The sequence below is a fragment of the Ascaphus truei genome, chromosome 1 (genome assembly GCF_040206685.1).
Source record: "Ascaphus truei isolate aAscTru1 chromosome 1, aAscTru1.hap1, whole genome shotgun sequence".
Classification (NCBI taxonomy): Eukaryota; Metazoa; Chordata; class Amphibia; order Anura; family Ascaphidae; genus Ascaphus; species Ascaphus truei.
In genome coordinates, this window is record NC_134483.1 from 451,019,528 (window position 1) to 451,037,490 (window position 17,963).

The 17,963-nt window shown below is 45.3% G+C and overlaps 1 protein-coding gene across 20 annotated transcripts in view; it reads left to right on the forward strand.

The window, feature by feature from the left end:
- Positions 1–17,963, forward strand: part of CAMK2D (calcium/calmodulin dependent protein kinase II delta) — a 332,892-nt gene that overhangs the window by 263,163 nt on the left and 51,766 nt on the right. For all 20 annotated transcript variants that reach the window (XM_075616549.1, XM_075616655.1, XM_075616503.1 and 17 more), the window contains exons 9-12: positions 3,237–3,331; positions 6,458–6,580; positions 6,820–6,903; positions 9,262–9,304. In XM_075616549.1, the coding sequence (XP_075472664.1) occupies positions 3,237–3,331; positions 6,458–6,580; positions 6,820–6,903; positions 9,262–9,304 (345 nt within the window). The remainder of the gene's footprint in view (positions 1–3,236; positions 3,332–6,457; positions 6,581–6,819; positions 6,904–9,261; positions 9,305–17,963) is intronic.

The window sequence follows — 17,963 nt, forward strand, 5'->3', positions numbered from 1 at the left end:
ACAGTGTATATGTGTGCGTGTGCGCATGTTTATGTGTGCGTGTGCGCATGTTTGTGTGCGTGTGCATGTTTGTGTGCGTGTGCATATGTGTGCGTGTGCGCATGTATATGTGTGCGTGTACGCATGTATACGTGTGTGCATGTTTGTGTGTGTATATATGTGCGTTTGCGCATGTTGATGTGCGCATGTATACGTGTGTGCATGTTTATGTGTACGTGTGCATGTTTATGTGTGCGTGTGCGCATGTTTGTGTGCGTGTGCACATGTATGTGTGCGTGAGCGCATGTATGTGTGTATGTGCGTGTGCGCATGTATACGTGTGTGCATGTATGTGTGCGTGTGCACGTGTATGTGTGCGCGTGCGCATGTATATGCGTGCGTGTGCATATATATCTATATCATACAAACACTCACAAAGGGGGTAAGCGCGGCCCTCCTACCCCAGCCGCCAAAGCTCCCTTACCCCCTAGCCGCTCCCTTCCCCCCCCCCCCGCCCGCTCCCTTACCCCCCCCGCCCGCTCCCTTACCCCCCCGCCCGCCAACTCCCCAGCCGCTGGGGGGCCAAGCAGCCTCGGATCTGCGCCAGTCCCACTCTCCACCACCTCTCACTCCCGTTGTGTGTGTGTGTGTGTGTGTGTGTGTGTGTGGACATTTTACTCCTGCCAACAATTTGTGCCTCACTTTCACCCCACCCCCTACCCCTGTCCTTCACCCCCCCTACCCCTGCCCTTCTCCCCCCTACCCCTGCCCTTCACCCCCCCTACCCCTGCCCTTCACCCCCCCTACCCCTGCCCTTCACCCCCCTCTACCCCTGCCCTTCACCCCCCCTACTACCCCTGCTCTTCACCCCCCCTAACCCTGACCTTCACCCACCCCTACCCTTCACCCACCCCTACCCCTGCCCTTCACCCCCCCTACCCCTGCCCTTCACCCCCCCCCCCACGCCTGCCCTTTGACTGACGCACGCACACACCCTGACTGGCGCACGCACACAAACCCTGACAGCCGCACGTACACACACGGACAGCCGCACGCACACACACCCTGACTGGCGCACGCACACAAACCCTGACTGGCGCATGCACACAAATCCTGACAGCCGCACACACACACACCCTGACTGGCGCACGCACACAAACCCTGACTGGCGCATGCACACAAATCCTGACAGCCGCACATACACACACTGACAGCCGCACGCACACACACCCTGACTGACGCACGCACACAACCTGACTGACGCACGCACACACCCTGACTGACGCACGCACACACACTGATGCACGCACACACTGACTGACTGACGCACGCACACACACACACACACACACTGACTGATTGACGCACTGACTGACACACACACATACATACTGACGCACGCACACAACCCCTCACAGCCGCATGCACACAACCCCTCACAGCCACACGCACACATACACAGACTGACGTGCGCACACACACACACACACACACTGACTGCTGCACACACACCCACTGACTGCTGCACACACACACACTGACTGCTGCACACACACACACACACACTGACACACACACACACAGACACAAACAAACACACACACTGACACACACTGACACACACACACACACTGACACACACACACACTGACTGACACACACAAACACTGACTGACTCACACACACTGACTGACGCACGCGCGCACACCCCCACACCCACACAGACTGACGCGCGCGCGCGCACACACAATGAATGGTACACACACACACACTGACACACACACATACACTGACACACACACACACACACTGACACACACACACACACACACTGACACACACACACACACTGACGCGCGCACACACACACACACACACACTGACTGACACACACACACACTGACTGACACACACACTTACTGACGCGCGAGCGCGCACACCCCCACACCCACACACACACACTGACTGAATGACTGACTAACTGCCGGACGCACACACTGACTGACTGAGGCACACACACACGCACACACTGACTGTGTGTGTGTGTGCGTCAGTCAGTCTGTGTGTGTGTTTGTGTTTCTGCGTCAGACTCACTGACGCGCGCGCACACACACTGACTGACTGACGCACACACAATGACTGACGCACACACACTGCATGAAGCTGTAAAGGAGGGAGGGGGGGAACTGGATTGATGTGAATGGGGGACAAACAGAGAGAGGGGGAGGGGTGAGGAGAGAGAGAGGAGCGGGAATATTACATCCCGGGCAACGCCGGGTCTCTCAGCTAGTATAAAATAAACGTAAAGAGAGGGTGCATACCATTCAATGATGGATACAAAAAAAGGAACAACAGGACAGTCACTCTTATACTCCCAGAAAGTGAATATATATATCATTTACGTGAATCACTATCCGTATTTGAAGTGTGTGTGTATATAAATATATATATACATACAAATGAGCATACAGTAATATTTCCATTTGCTATTTGCCTTGCTATGGAGGGTTTTTGTCACTTTTTTACTCACATAACTTCACATATACATACATATATAATATATATAATATATATATATATATATATATATATATATATATGCAGTGGAAGTGTATTGTGTGTATTTACCTACACACTCACTCCACATTTCAGTAACATACATATACATCTAAATAATATTCACATATACACGTTTGCTATAAATGGTATTATTACAATTTTACATTATATACACGTGCAATGAATGGAATAAACACTGTAATAAGTTTGAAATCGCCTATCCGAGCTGCTATGCATGGCTGATCCCTTTTCTCCAGCTTCCTTGAATGTGCTATGAGGAAGATCATGTGACCAGATGCTAGTGCACGTTTAGAGAGAGGGAGGGCAGTGCTGACAAAGGGGTGTGCCTGGGTTTGTGACAGGACATGAAGGGGCAGTGCCTTAGCAAATGCTTGTTAAAATAGAATACAAGAAAATTGGTCTTTCAAAGTTGTTTTTTTAAAAACAGAAAATGCTAAAAGTATTATTTCTTACTACAGAACTGATTTATTACAAAAAACACACATGCAGGATATAGACTGAACTGCAGCTTTAAAGGCCTAACCACTGCATCGCAATGTACTGCTGGTTATCGATGCAGAGATTTGCCCAAAAGCTGACTGGCTGACTTTGTTGTCAGTGGCAAGAGATCAATTCACATTGTCAAAGGACACCTATTTTCTTAAGGTTATTGTTAATAAATATGTACTTCTCTCTAGGTGTCATACTTTACATTCTCCTGGTGGGCTATCCACCTTTCTGGGATGAGGACCAACACAGGCTCTATCAGCAGATCAAGGCTGGGGCATATGATGTAAGCACTAATTTTGTTACTTCCATCAAAATAAATATAAGTACAGTGGGATCCATTCCTCTTCTATGTGCAATATATACAGTACATGCATATATACATACACACACACACACACACACACACACATATATATATAAAAGCATTTCGTTAGCCACAGAACGGTATCATCTATTTATTTTTTGATTATATATATATATATATATATATATATATATATATATATATATGTAGAGGTATCAGTACCGTGTTAGCCGAGCTTCAATAATCAAAAAATAAATAGATGATACCGTTCTGTGGCTAACGAAATGCTTTTATTTGTGCGAGCTTTCGAGGTACACTGATCTCTTCTTCCGGCGATGTTACAATGAATGAAGCAAGCAAAAGGTATACTTAAAAACAGTGTCTCTTGGAATGTTATCTGTGCTAGTCCTTCCCCCGGTGTGGATGTGTTTTATGGCTAGAGGTGTCAAAAGGTTCCTGAAAGCAAGTGATGTAAGAGTGTGTGTGTATCTATGTGAATATAAATGAATGGAGAGCCCACAGTATATACAGTGCTTTACAAAAGGTGTGTGTGGAGTGGGAGTGGATATAAATGGTGTGGGTAGGTGTGGAAATGTGAGAGATTGTAGCACAACTAAAAGTGTGTGTGGATTCTATGTGGTCCCTATAGGTGTATAGGGATGGAAAAACAAGGAGTATTAGTATGTGTAAGAGACAGCTGTGTGTGCATACATATAGCACAGTATGTACAGACATGGCCTATAGCGCTCAAGGGAAGAGAGTTCACTGTGTCAGTAATGACTCATAAAATTTCGATCTCTGTTTAGGCCACCGCTAAGTGTCCCGAACAGCTGCATAAATTTGTATTCATGCAACCGTCTCTCTTTCGGTGTTTTAAGATTACCTTTGAGTATGGCAACACTCAGATCGTTCATCTTATGGCCAGAGATGCAACAGGTCTTCCCTGAAGCACCCTTATTATACAGACAACCCCATAATCTCAAGAATATTATGGTGAGGAGTAAAGTATTCAGCAGTGCAACTGAATGCGGGACGAAACCATGCCAGGACCCAAGATGCAAAACCTGCGCAATGCTCTACACAGCGGACACATTACAAATACCACACAGGAATCGGGAATACAAAATCAGAGGAAGGTTCACCTGTTCCTCCAGCAATGTCGTGTACCTCATCATGTGCATGAAATGCCCAGGGGGCTGCTACTACATAGGTGAGACAGGGCAGGGGCTAAACAAGAGAATAAACCTGCATCGCCACAGCATCACGCGCGGAACAAGAGACAGTCCTGTCGGCGAACATTTCTCTGACTCTGGCCATAAGATGAACGATCTGAGGGTTGCCATACTCAAAGGTAATCTTAAAACACTGAAAGAGAGACGGTTGCATGAATACAAATTTATGCAACTGTTCGGGACACTTAGCGGTGGCCTAAACAGAGATCGAAATTTTATGAGTCATTACTGACACAAGTGAACTCTCTTCCCTTGAGCGCTATAGGCCATGTCTGTACATACTGTGTTATATGTATGCACACACAGCTGTCTCTTACACATACTAATACTCCTTGTTTTTCCATCCCTATACACCTATAGGGACCACATAGTATCCACACACACTTTTAGTTGTGCTACAATCTCTCACATTTCCACACCTACCCACACCATTTATACCCACTCCACACACACCTTTTGTAAAGCACTGAATATACTGTGGGCTCTCCATTCATTTATATTCACACAGATACACACACACACTCTTACATCACTTGCTTTCAGGAACCTTTTGACACCTCTAGCCATAAAACACATCCACACCGGGGGAAGGACTAGCACAGATAACATTCCAAGAGACACTGTTTTTAAGTATACCTTTTGCTTGCTTCATTCATTGTAACATCGCCGGAAGAAGAGACCAGTGTATCACGAAAGCTCGCACAAATAAAAGCATTTCGTTAGCCACAGAACGGTATCATCTATTTATTTTTTTATTTTATATATATATATATATATATATATATATATATATATATATATATGGAGCCACGTAAAAATGGTTTTTGAAGCAAAAAGTGGCACTGTGTGCTCATTTGCATGTCATTTCCCAGAATCCCTTGCTGCAGTGGAAGTGCTGTGTGCTGGGTGATAATGGTGAAAGGCGGGGTTGCAGACCTGCCTAAGACATGCAGATGAGCATACAGTTGTATTTACATTTGCATATTTGCTTTGCTGTGGAGGGTTTTTGTCACTTTTTTTACTCACCATAACTTAACTCAGTATATATATATATACAAAGACACAATAAATATACACTGCGGTGTCTTTGCACACTTAACATTTTTCACTTTTTTTATTTATTATCTTGGAATATACACTATACAGTAGGTTTGTGCCATGCGGCGTTGTAACGCAATTGAATTGCAAAGCATTTTTATACTTCCTGTGAAAGCCAGATGTACAGAATATGCTGTATATAAACAAATCTCATTTTCAGCATCATTTCTGTATGCAGATTTCTGGTAGCTACTGTAATATCCCTGCTTCTATAACCATATACTTTGTTTGACCCCTTAGAATTTTATTGTAAAAAATAAAGATTTACAATTAAATTAATAATCATTATGCGGTAATGGCATGATTGAGAATTTCAATTTCTGTTGTATGCAACAATTATTACTCGCCCACAGCGAGCATCTTAGTATTGCTTTAAGGCATTTGTTTTGTGACCAGTGACATTCCCTTACAATACTAAATGGCATGTTGGTGATGGTGGTTGAATACTGAATGGCATGATGTGATGGTTGTTGAATACTGAATGGCATGTTGGAGATGGTGGTTGAATACTGAATGGCATGTTGGAGATGGTGGTTGAATACTATATGGCATGATGGTGATACTGGTTGAATACGGAATGGCATGTTGGTGATGATGGTTGAATAGTACATGACATGTTGGTGATGGTGGTTGAATACTGAATAGAATGTTGTTGATGGTGGTTGAATACTAAATGCCATATTGGTGATGTTGGTTGTAAACTAAGTCACACGGCAACAACAAAAAAATCTAATTCATTCTTTGCCTCTTAATTGTTTGAAACTTTCAATCTTAGTTCCCGTCACCTGAGTGGGATACAGTGACTCCTGAAGCCAAAGACCTCATAAATAAAATGCTCACAATTAACCCAGCCAAGCGCATCACTGGTTCAGAGGCCCTCAAGCATCCTTGGATCTGTGTAAGTTAAAACAGAACTTGTTGGAGAACATTTTGGGGGGGAAAGGCTTCTTTCAAATTTTTCATTTGTATTTTACTTGTGGATAAATGACTGACTAAAGTGAAAAGACAAGACAGAAATTATATGATTCAGTGGTAATTGTAGTTTGCCTTTGTTAGTCTTAACAAGAAGTTCATACATTAATTACATTTTCTGGTTCTTTATTATAGTGTCATATGGTAATTTTTCTTTTCTTTTAGCAACGCTCTACTGTTGCCTCAATGATGCACAGACAGGAGACCGTAGATTGCTTGAAGAAATTCAATGCAAGAAGGAAGTTAAAGGTGAGCATGATAACCGTTTTGTAATAGTTGCTCTCAAAGGGCCGTTATGGACCCAGAAACTGGATTCACTAGAAAAAAATAATAATATATATATATATATGTGTAAGCATTAACATACAACAAACTTACTTCTATCAGAATTCGGGAAAGGAAAAAATATGTGCGGGAATAAAATGCATTTCACAATAATAGCTCCCTTTATTTTGTTTTTTTTCCCCCATTGTTTTTGTTGTACAAAACAGTTTGTCATTTATAAGTACACCATACATACACACACATACACTACCCCCCCAAATACACACACACGACCCCCTAAATACATATATATATATATGTATATATATATATGTATTTACATACAAGCACACTTACTTTGGGCCTGCCTCTCTCCCTCACAGTTCTGCCGGTGGCTTCGGGGGGGCCCGGCTGGCGCTGGTCGGACCTCTTGTCGCAGCCTGGCATCTCCCCAGCTGCGGGCCTGTCTCCTGCAATGTGTCCCACGCCAGGACTCTCTGTGACGTCGGCGCGCTCCGGCATCAGAGAGGCCCAGCGTGGGACACATTGCAGGAGACAGGCCAGCAGCTGGGAAAATACCCGGTGGCGACAAGAGGCCCGACCAGCGCCAGCCGGCCCCTGCCACTGCCACCGGCAGGACAGTGAGGGAGAGAGGCAGCAGCTGGGGAGCGGCAACCTGTGGAAAGAGGAGAGTCGCATGTAGGAGCGGAAAGAGCCGCATGTCAGGGATGGACCTGCAAACAAAGTTGGTATAACCAAGATACAGTAGTTCTTGAAACAGAAAGGACTGTGGAATAATAAAATGCCTTAATTTACAGTAGATGCAGTAAACACACTTAACTGAGAGAAGTGGTTTTCAAACCCTTTTATATGGGAACCACAGACATGTCACATTTAAACAAGGTACATCTTTTTATTTTTTTTAATGAATTCATTTAGATTGCATGCAAATAGGGTATTGTTTGTTATTGTGTAGTGTTATTGTTATAGAGTAGTGTTGTTTGTTATTGTTCCAAAAACCGGCTGGGGCTACTCCAACAAGTGTTGTGGAAATACTGTAATGCCATATAATGGCTTTTAGTTGTATGTGAATAGAACATAGAACAAACATGTTGTGCAATTAATAGTACGCTTGAAGTAGAAATGTGTAAGGCTGCGGCCAGGCAGGGAGCGGGCGCGCTGGCACTCATGCGCTGCGCCCTGCTCGGCCGGGCAATTCGTGGCCGGCTAGGTGCGCGCCTGGGGGTGTGTCGGGTGGCGCGGCCAAGACGTCAAAGAGCTGATTCGCCCTCATCGGGCGAGCCGCTCACGTAATACACGTGCGGCAGATTAAAATTTTCTTGCTTGGCAAGCAGGTAAGCGCCGCACATAGCCACACACATTGCCGCAATGTGTTTCATCGCGGCCAGCACGAGCCCGCCCGCTTAGCGCCACCCTGGACAAGGCCTTAAGTTTCATAAGCTCTGTACTAATTTCATTATTGAAGAACATGAAGAACTCTTATATTGGTCCATAAAAGGTTTTACAACCTACACAGTACAGCACATGCAGGGAAATAAGCAAGCATCATATAGCCACTTACTACACATATGTGATCCATAACGTCAGAGTTTTTTCTTCGAATGGAAAGACGACCTCTCAGGAAAAACACTTTTTTATCAATTTGTTTTGCAATACCTTCTTTCTTTCGCTAACCGCCTACCCCTTCCAATTACTGACAGCAACTTGTTGCAGCTTTGTCCACTGCACTCCAGTCTACCACTCTAAATTCACTGTGAAAATAAGGATGGAAAATAAATTGAAGCATGACACACACTCCACTTTGCAGTCTACTTTATGAATACAGAAGTGCAATTATAATTATGTAGTTCTTTTCAATAAAAATTACAAGTTGATAAGGACAATTCACTGTCTTTCTACCAAACATTTAAATGGATGTGAAATATTTCTAATTCTTAACTAACGGGAACCTGCTATCAGTGGCTCTTATGTTGGCATCCAAATCAGTTATTTATTAATGTGGAATTAATCCTGCTTTATCCACATTAAAAAATATTAGTTTATACTCAAAGCAACTGTAGATTAATATTGATTAATCAATAATCACAATACACATGATATTTGGTCATTGATAACATCATTAACAATGCAGAATTGTACTTGTGAGTTGTTTTAGCAATTTGTAAAATACCAGTAGTGGAAATGCATAATTCTGTTTCACACGTATTTTTTTAAATGTTTATGTGCTTTATAATCCAGCTATATTCCATAACATGATTTTAAAATGAACAGTGGTTGTTTTGGTATGGGAAAAATATTTACGTACACTTTTTTTCTTTGAAGGGAGCTATATTGACCACCATGCTGGCTACCAGAAATTTCTCAGGTATGTTTATTAGGGCACAAAGCTTTTCTTCTTTCTAATTTTTATAATACGATGACCTTTTTTTTAAAGCCCCAGAGTAGGTTGAAACATTTACTCTGCTGTTCATTAATGTGTCCCATTTCTCTCGCTACCATTTAAAGCCCAGATCCACAAAGCTTAACTCATAGGTCATAACGGTCCATTATCAAAATTGATAACAACTATTGGTTTCTCTCAGCTTAACATGCTGTTGCGTGCAAATGTGTGTTAAACATGTTAGCACAGATATATGTGTTACCATATATGAACGCACATAGGCGTTAATACAGTACTTTCTGACACATGCGCAATGGAAATTATACATGCATGATATCATATAAAATAAAGAACCAGGCCGCACATGTGCATTAACATCTAAGACCACCCATTTGTAATTGATATTATCGCACATGTGCAGTACGTCACAAACTATCAACCTGTTCCAGTAAAGTATAAATATAAGTACATTAACAGCCGATACACAGATCCCACACCTATGTAAACAGGGTAATATGTCTCAGTCTGCATCTTCTGGTACCTCTCGGGCAAGATCTAGTGGTACCTCTTAGCCACCAGGTCGAATAAGGATGCAGAGGTTCACAGCAGAAGAGATAGATCTGCTAATTAATGGCATTGTTGATAACTATGCAAAGATCTTTGGAGAACTGTGCTACAGAAAGGGACTATTTCGACGCTGCCGTTCAGCCGGTGGTGAAACGGTTGCAGCTAATTGTCCTTGAAGCGTGTGGTATTGCACTAGTACCTCAGAAAAGAAGGGGATATGGGGGAATATCCTGGATTCTGTTAATGCTCTGAGCCATCCTGTCAGAACAACGGACTTGCTTAAAAAGAGATGGGCAGACAGTAAACATTAAAAAAAATTGTCTGACTATACGAAGGCTTCAATAAGGACATGAGGTGGTCCACCTGAAGAGCTTAACCTTGAGCCATCTGAACAGAGGATGATGGAGGTTATATCAACCTCACAGGTGGTCGGGCTGCCCGGCCTTATAGACACCTCCAACCTGCAAAGCGAAGAAACTGGTAAGTGATATAAAAATAAATATTTATACCCGTCACAATGTCCTAATGATCCCCTACACATTAAAATCACAGCTCCATTATGCAACCATTTTAACATGATATCTATGTTCTAAAGTAAGCATTAACTGTCCCATTAACATACATAATATATTAGTTATCCGCTTGCAGTGGTGCTTTATGAAAGATTTATAACCATTAAGATTTAATAAATTGTAATATGTTTAATTCAGTTAATCGATTAATATTTAAGCAGACGTCAATGTATGTAGCATTAGCCATATAGAAATGCTTGCTATTCACTTAAGTGTTCAAATAAAAATGTCATACAGTATGTATCATTTGATTAATATTGGAGCTTAAAAAAATGTTTTACAATAATATGCAGTAGTATAAAGTTGTTACTACAGATGTAGCAGGCGTGCACTAACTTGTGCGTGATAGCCATTGCAATTGCGCTGTAGTCCAAGCTCCTATTCCCACTGGTGTATTGGTTGTCTCCCGCTACAACACGCCAGTGGGAGCAATAACGGCTGCTACATCTGTACTTCCACAAATAACATTTAAGCATTAGCATGCCTTAGGTTACATTCATATGATTGTGACTAAAGGCATGTTAAACATTAATAAACTTGACTTCAGCTTTGCCTAATGTAAAACCACATTCGTTTGAAAAAAAAAAAAATGTAGGATACCTGTACTACATTATTTGTCCATGTTTTATGGAATAATATTTTAATCCCACATTATTTTTCCTCTGTGTCCCAAATGGCAGCAGCAACCAGTGGGTTAACACTCTTCCTGTCTTAGGGATAGGGGGAAAAAAGCAGTGTGTGCTGTGTACGCGCATAGTAAGTGAAACTTCTTTAACTTTTGTCACAGAAATTGTATTTGTATTGGTGATGTTTTAATTAAAAATCAAAATACAATTTCATTGACAAAACGCAAATAAATTTGACTTACAGTATAATGCGCGTGCTCGGCACACATCCCCTGTATTAGCTATTTGCACTAAGTGTGAATTCCTTGTGTGTATGTGTGTCAGTCAGTGTGTGTATGTGTGTCAGTGTGTGTGTGTGTGTATGTGTGTGTGTCAGTCAGTCAGTCAGTGTGTGTGTGTGTGTGTGTGTGTGTGTGTGTGTGTGTGTCAGTCAGTCAGTGTGTGCGTGTGTGTATGTGTGTCAGTCAGTGTGTGTGTGTCAGTCAGTGTGTGTGTATATGTGTGTCAGTCAGTGTGTGTATGTATGTCAGTCAGTCAGTCAGTCAGTCAAATGTGTGTGTGTCAGTCAGTGTGTATATGTGTGTCAGTCAGTGTGTGTGTATGTGTGTCAGTCAGTGTGTGTATGTGTGTGTCTATTTGTGTCAGTCAGGATGTGTGTGTGTATGTGTGTCAGTCAGTGTGTGTGCGTGTGTGCGTGTGTGTGTGTGTGTGTGTGTGTGTGTGTGTGTGTGTGTGTGTCAGTCAGTCAGTGTGTGTGTGTGTGTGTGTGTGTGTGTGTGTGTGTGTGTGTGTGTGTGTGTGTGTGTGTGTGTGTGTATGTGTGTCAGTCAGTGTGTGTGTGTGTGTGTGTGTGTGTCAGTCAGTGTGTGTGTGAGTCAGTGTGTGTGTGTGTGTGTGTGTATGTGTGTCAGTCAGTGTGTGTATGTCAGTGTGTGTATGGGAGTCAGTGTGTGTATGTGTGTCAGTCAGTGTGTGTCAGTCAGTGTGTGTGTGTGTGTGTGTGTGTGTGTGTGTGTGTGTGTGTGTGTGTGTGTGTGTGTGTGTGTGTGTGTGTGTGTCAGTCAGTGTGGGTCAGTGTGTGTGTGTGTGGGTCAGTCAGTGTGGGTCAGTCAGTGTGTGTGTGGGGGGGGTTGTATGTGTGGGGGTGTGTGTTGGGGGGTGTATGTGTGGGGGTGTTTGTGTGGGGGTGGGGGTGGGTCAGTCAGTGTGTGTGGGAGTGTAGGTGGGTCAGGCAGTGTGTGGGGGGTGTGGGTGGGTCAGTCAGTGTGTGGGGGGTGTGGGTGGGTCAGTCAGTGTGTGGGAGTGTGTGGGGGGGTCAGTCAGTGTGTGGGGGTGTGTGGGTGGGTCAGTCAGTGTGTGGGGGGTTTGGGTGGGTCAGTCAGTATGTGGGGGGGGTGGTGTGGGGGGGGTCAGTCAGTGTGTGGGGGGTCAGTCAGTGTGTGGGGGGGTGTGGGTGGGTCAGTCAGTGTGTGGGGGGGTGTGGGTGGGTCAGTCAGTGTGTGGGGGTGTGTGGGTGGGTCAGTCAGTGTGTGGGGGGGTGTGGGTGGGTCTGTCAGTGTGTGGGGGTGTGTGGTTGGGTCAGTCAGTGTGTGGGGGAGTGTGGGGGGGTCAGTCAGTGTGTGGGGGGGTGTGTGTGGGGTGTGTGGGTGGGTCAGTCAGTGTGTGAGGGGGGTGTGGGTGGGTCAGTCAGTGTGGGGGGGGGTGTGGGTGGGTCAGTCAGTGTGTGTGGGGGGGTGTGGGTGGGTCAGTCAGTGTGTGGGGGGTTGTGGGGGGGTCAGTCAGTGTGTGGGTGGGTCAGTCAGTGTGTGGGGGGTTGTGGGGGGGTCAGTCAGTGTGTGGGGGTGGGGTGTGTGGGTGGGTCAGTCAGTGTGTGGGGGGGGGGTCAGTCAGTGTGGGAGGGGGTGTGGGTGGGTCAGTCAGTGTGTGGGGGGGTGTGGGTGGGTCAGTCAGTGTGTGGGGGGTTGTGGGGGGGTCAGTCAGTGTGTGGGTGGGTCAGTCAGTGTGTGGGGGGTTGTGGGGGGGTCAGTCAGTGTGTGGGGGGGTCAGTCAGTGTGTGGGGTGTGTGGGTGGGTCAGTCAGTGTGTGGGGGGGTGTGGGGGGTCAGTCAGTGTGTGGGGGGTGTGGGTGGGTCAGTCAGTGTGTGGGGGGGGGTGTGGGTGGGTCAGTCAGTGTGTGGGGGTGTGTGGGTTGGTCAGTCAGGGTGTGGGGGGGTCAGTCAGTGTGTGGGGGGTGTGGCTGGGTCAGTCAGTGTGTGGGGGGGTGTGGGTGGGTCAGTCAGTATGTGGGGGGGTGTGGGTGGGTCAGTCAGTGTGTGGGTGGGTCAGTCAGTGTGTGGGGGGTGTGGGTGGGTCAGTCAGTGTGTGGGGGTGTGTGGGTGGGTCAGTCAGTATGTGTGGGGGTGTGGGTGGGTCAGTCAGTGTGTGTGGGGGTGTGGGGGGGTCAGTCAGTGTGTGGGGGGGTGGGTCAGTCAGTATGTGAGGGGGTGTGGGTGGGTCAGTCAGTGTGTGGGTGGGTCAGTCAGTGTGTGGGGGGTGTGGGTGGGTCAGTCAGTGTGTGGGGGTGTGTGGGTGGGTCAGTCAGTATGTGTGGGGGTGTGGGTGGGTCAGTCAGTGTGTGGGGGGGTGTGGGGTGGTCAGTCAGTGTGGGGGGGAGTGTGGGGGGGTCAGTCAGTGTGTGGGGGAGTGTGGGGGGGTCAGTCAGTGTGTGGGGGTGTGTGGGTGGGACAGTCAGTGTGTGTGGGGTGTGGGGGGGTCAGTCAGTGTGTGGGGAGGTGTGGGGGGGTCAGTCAGTGTGTGGGGGGGTGTGGGGGGGTCAGTCAGTTTGTGGGGGGTGTGGGTGGGTCAGTCAGTGTGGGGGGGTGTGGGTGGGTCAGTCAGTGTGTGGGGGGGTGTGGGTGGGTCAGTCAGTGTGGGGGGGGTGTGGGTGGGTCAGTCAATGTGTGTGGGGGTGTGGGTGGGTCAGTCAGTGTGTATGTGTCCAGCTGCAGCCAGGGGCAGGGTGTAACATTGCGCACCACCTCTCTCTCCCACCTTACGCAAATTCTGCCCCCCCCCCGCACGCAAATTCTGCACACACCCCCCGCGGGGTACATGCGCCCTGTGCCCCGCGAACGCCCACATCAATGGAGGGCTGAAGGAGCGTGTGGGTGGAACGACTCCGCTGCCAGCCGCTTCTGCGCATGTGTGGCGTCCGTTAGCGGCGCCATCACAACTGCGCATGCGCGGCATGGCAGCGGTCGTGGAACAGCTAGGCGGGCCGTTAGGAGCGACGGCGGCGATTTCAGCAGCCGGGTGTGTGGGGTGTGTGGGGGTGCGGCGGCGATTAGGAGCGGCGCCGGCGGCTATCGCCGCCGCCGCATGTGACAGGATGTGTGAGCGGAGCGGCGTCCATTACGTGACGTCACTTCCGTTTCACATTTCGCCCCCCATCTGTCCAGTTTTGTTCTATCAGGACTAGGTGCCACGAAAGAAGTTTCACTTCAAAAAGAAAACATCGTCTGGCTGTATAACACCTCCTCTTCTCCCCAATGCCAGTTTTTTATGTTATAGGACATGAGAGGAAGAGGGTTACTTGGTCTGACCGAGTGCCGCAGGAGGGAATTTAGGAATTCCTTACCCCCTCCGTCCTGAATTTTGGTCGCCATAGTGATGCCCTCCTGAATCCTTCCCCCCTGTAGCTCCCTCAATTGGTGCATGGGCTGAGACAAAGGAGAGCATTCCCCTGCACTGATCTGCCTCGATCCCACTCACAAACATCTTTAGATGGAGCTTCCCAGGGCTCTGAGGAAGACAGAAGGTCAGAAGAATTTTCTGATCACGAGTGTGAGCAAGAACAACCTGGGCTCTTTAAAATAGATCTCATTGAAAAGCTATTAAAGAATTTAAGAATTGCTTTAGAAATTGAAGACACGTAGGAAGAATTGGACACCCCACTTTTGGTTGTCCTATGCATAAAAAGAATATAGTGTTTCCTTTACATCAATTCATCAAGGATGGGATCTATAAGAAATGGGAATCGCCAGACAAACGGACTTCAACGACTGCAAAGTTTTATAAATTATATCCCTTTGAGGATAGAGAACTTAAAGCGTGGGAAATGCTCCCGAAAGAAGATGCATTTCAAAATGGAGTCTCTTCATTCAGTCCTCAATGTTCTACATGAAGGGCATTACTTATCATCGATAGAACCCCAAGGATTCTTATTTACATATCGCTATAACCCAGGTACACCACCAATTCCTCAGATTTTTCTTCAATGTTAGTCACTTACATTATCAAGCATTATCTTTCGGGATCACAATAGCTCCCTGACACTTCACGAAAGTAATGGTCACTATAGCAGCCCAAACCTATCATCAGGGTATTTGTGTACTACCTTATCTTGACAACTGGCTCATAATAGCAACCACTCATATACAAGCAAACGAGCATGTGCAGAAGGTTCTCTTTACCCTACAAGATTTGGGTGGATTGTGAATATCTGAAAGAGTACTTTGTTACTGTTTCAAAAGATAACATTTTGGGACGTACTGTATATCAACACTTGAAGCAAAGGTTTACCTTTCCCTAGACAAGATGAAGAAAATCTGTAAGAAGTTGAAACGGTTTCTTAAAAGATCCAATCCATCAGCCCACTCATACATGAAGATATTAGGGCTCATGTCCTCCACGGCAGCCATGATCACATGGGCACCTTTTCACACAAGGGCCTCACAGTGCAATTGTTTTCACTGGGACTGACATTCCAATTAATCCCAACCAAAGGATCAGGTTATCAACGGAGACAAAAAAAAGTCTACGGTGGTGGACAATCCCAAGCAACCTGTCACAGGGAAGGCCCTTGTTGATTCACCATTGGAAGGTAATTACAATCGATGCAAGTCTCCAAGACTGGAGTGCTCAATTTATGTACAAGGCGCCTGGTCCCTTGAACCGTTACAGGATATTCCTTTATCATTCCTCACCATAACAAAAACAGTATTCCTGGTAGCCATTCCCTCAGCCTGATTCCTGATTGGAGAACTACAGGCTCACTCTTAACTTCCTCAATTTTGTATGATATATCAGGACAAAATTGTAATGAGAACGGTGCCTGAATTCAGATCCACTTAAACCAGGACATTATACATCCATCCTTCTTCTTTCCTAATTTTCGTAATGAGAGAGCTAACAAATGTCACTGTCTAGATAAGGTCAGATCCCTCTCAATGTACCATGAACGTACAAGTTATTTTCGTAAATCTAATAGATGATTTGTTTTCTACAAAGGTTCTTGCAAGGATTTAGCAGCCTTCAACAATTCTATTTCTCGTATGAAAACTATTCAAATTGCTTATCAGACCTCAGTTTTGGAAACCCTGGTATGCCGTAAAGCTCATTCCACTAAATCAGTCGCTACCTCCTGGGCAGATAAAGATGCTGCCTCTGCAGTTGAGATTTGTAAGGCAGTCACCTGTATCTACTTTTATTAGCATAATACAGTAAATGTATTAATCTCAACAGAAGCCCAATTGGGGTGCAAAGTACTTCAAGCAATCATCAATGCAAACAAAACAGACCTCTCTGGCGCTTAGGATCATGAATACCACAAATTATCTTGTGTGGAATATCTGAAGAAAATATTGGATCCTTGAAACAATGTGTACCTCAAGAAATGGGAGACAAAAACACAATATACATTATCATAGTGCATTACCCAGGTACAAATCACTGGTATAAACTAGGTCTACTGGCAAAGGTAGAAAATGTAATACTCCATATGGATAATGGTAGATTACTATCTACTAAAAATAGTACACAAATATATACAAATATATGTGCATCAATTAGACACACCGCATTAAAATAAAAATGACTGCTGTTAACTCCGTCAAGCACTCCTCCTCCGAGGGTAAAAATTGGAAACCTACTCACATCAAGTGGCTAGGTCATGGGCCTTAATGTGGACAATATCACTGGCACTTTGGATCTCCGTTTAGTGCTATCTCCTCCGAATCGCCACTGCTCAGCAGCTCCCAGTGACATCACCCAGCCGTTACTTCACTACAGTGTCCGCGTATGCCACACTTCCTACGCGTTTCGAGACGCAAAGTCCCAGGTCTCTTCATCGGGAGTATGCATTAAGGCAGACTTGAGACTATTTAAGCCTCACAAATCACCAGATTGATGAGTAATTAATTAATGATATGCAGACGAGACCACGACTATTCTAAAGCTTGCCTTAAACTAGCCTGGTTACATGCTGGGTATGTGCTGGGTATGTGCTGGGCTTGTTTAAGGCATTTTGACATTGACTAATGACCCATAGGATTAACACAGCAGGGGTCCCTGGCAATCCCATTCAAACTGAATGGGACTGCCAGGAACACCCGCTCTTAATCTGATGGGCCATTAATCAATGCAGAAATGCTGGGGCTAGTTTAAGGCAAGTTTAAGGCATGTATTCAGAATGTACCTGGGTGTACCTGGGTCTTTTTGGCGATTGCAACTGGTTTGTGTTAGAATAGTCGCAGTCTTTGCTGTATGGATACCAATTAGAACTGTGAAATAACGTACTTCATAGTCCAGAACTTGGTAAATGAAACCTTATGTCTCTAACCTATAACAAATATGATACACTAAACCACAGCTCTTCTAAGCTGTGTACAGACAAAAACAGGATAGGATAGCAATTGTAGATCAGATAGTGACTCTATTACAAAATACTCCTATATAAGCAAATATGAACTATTAACCCTATAAATAAAATTATATAAATTAATACATATAATAATAATGGGAAAATAAAAATATACGTAACAAAAAAGTTCTAACGCAGTTTTCTTCTTGGCCTATCCATTAAAGAAGAAGAGTTAACCCACTAGTTGCTGCTGCCATGATG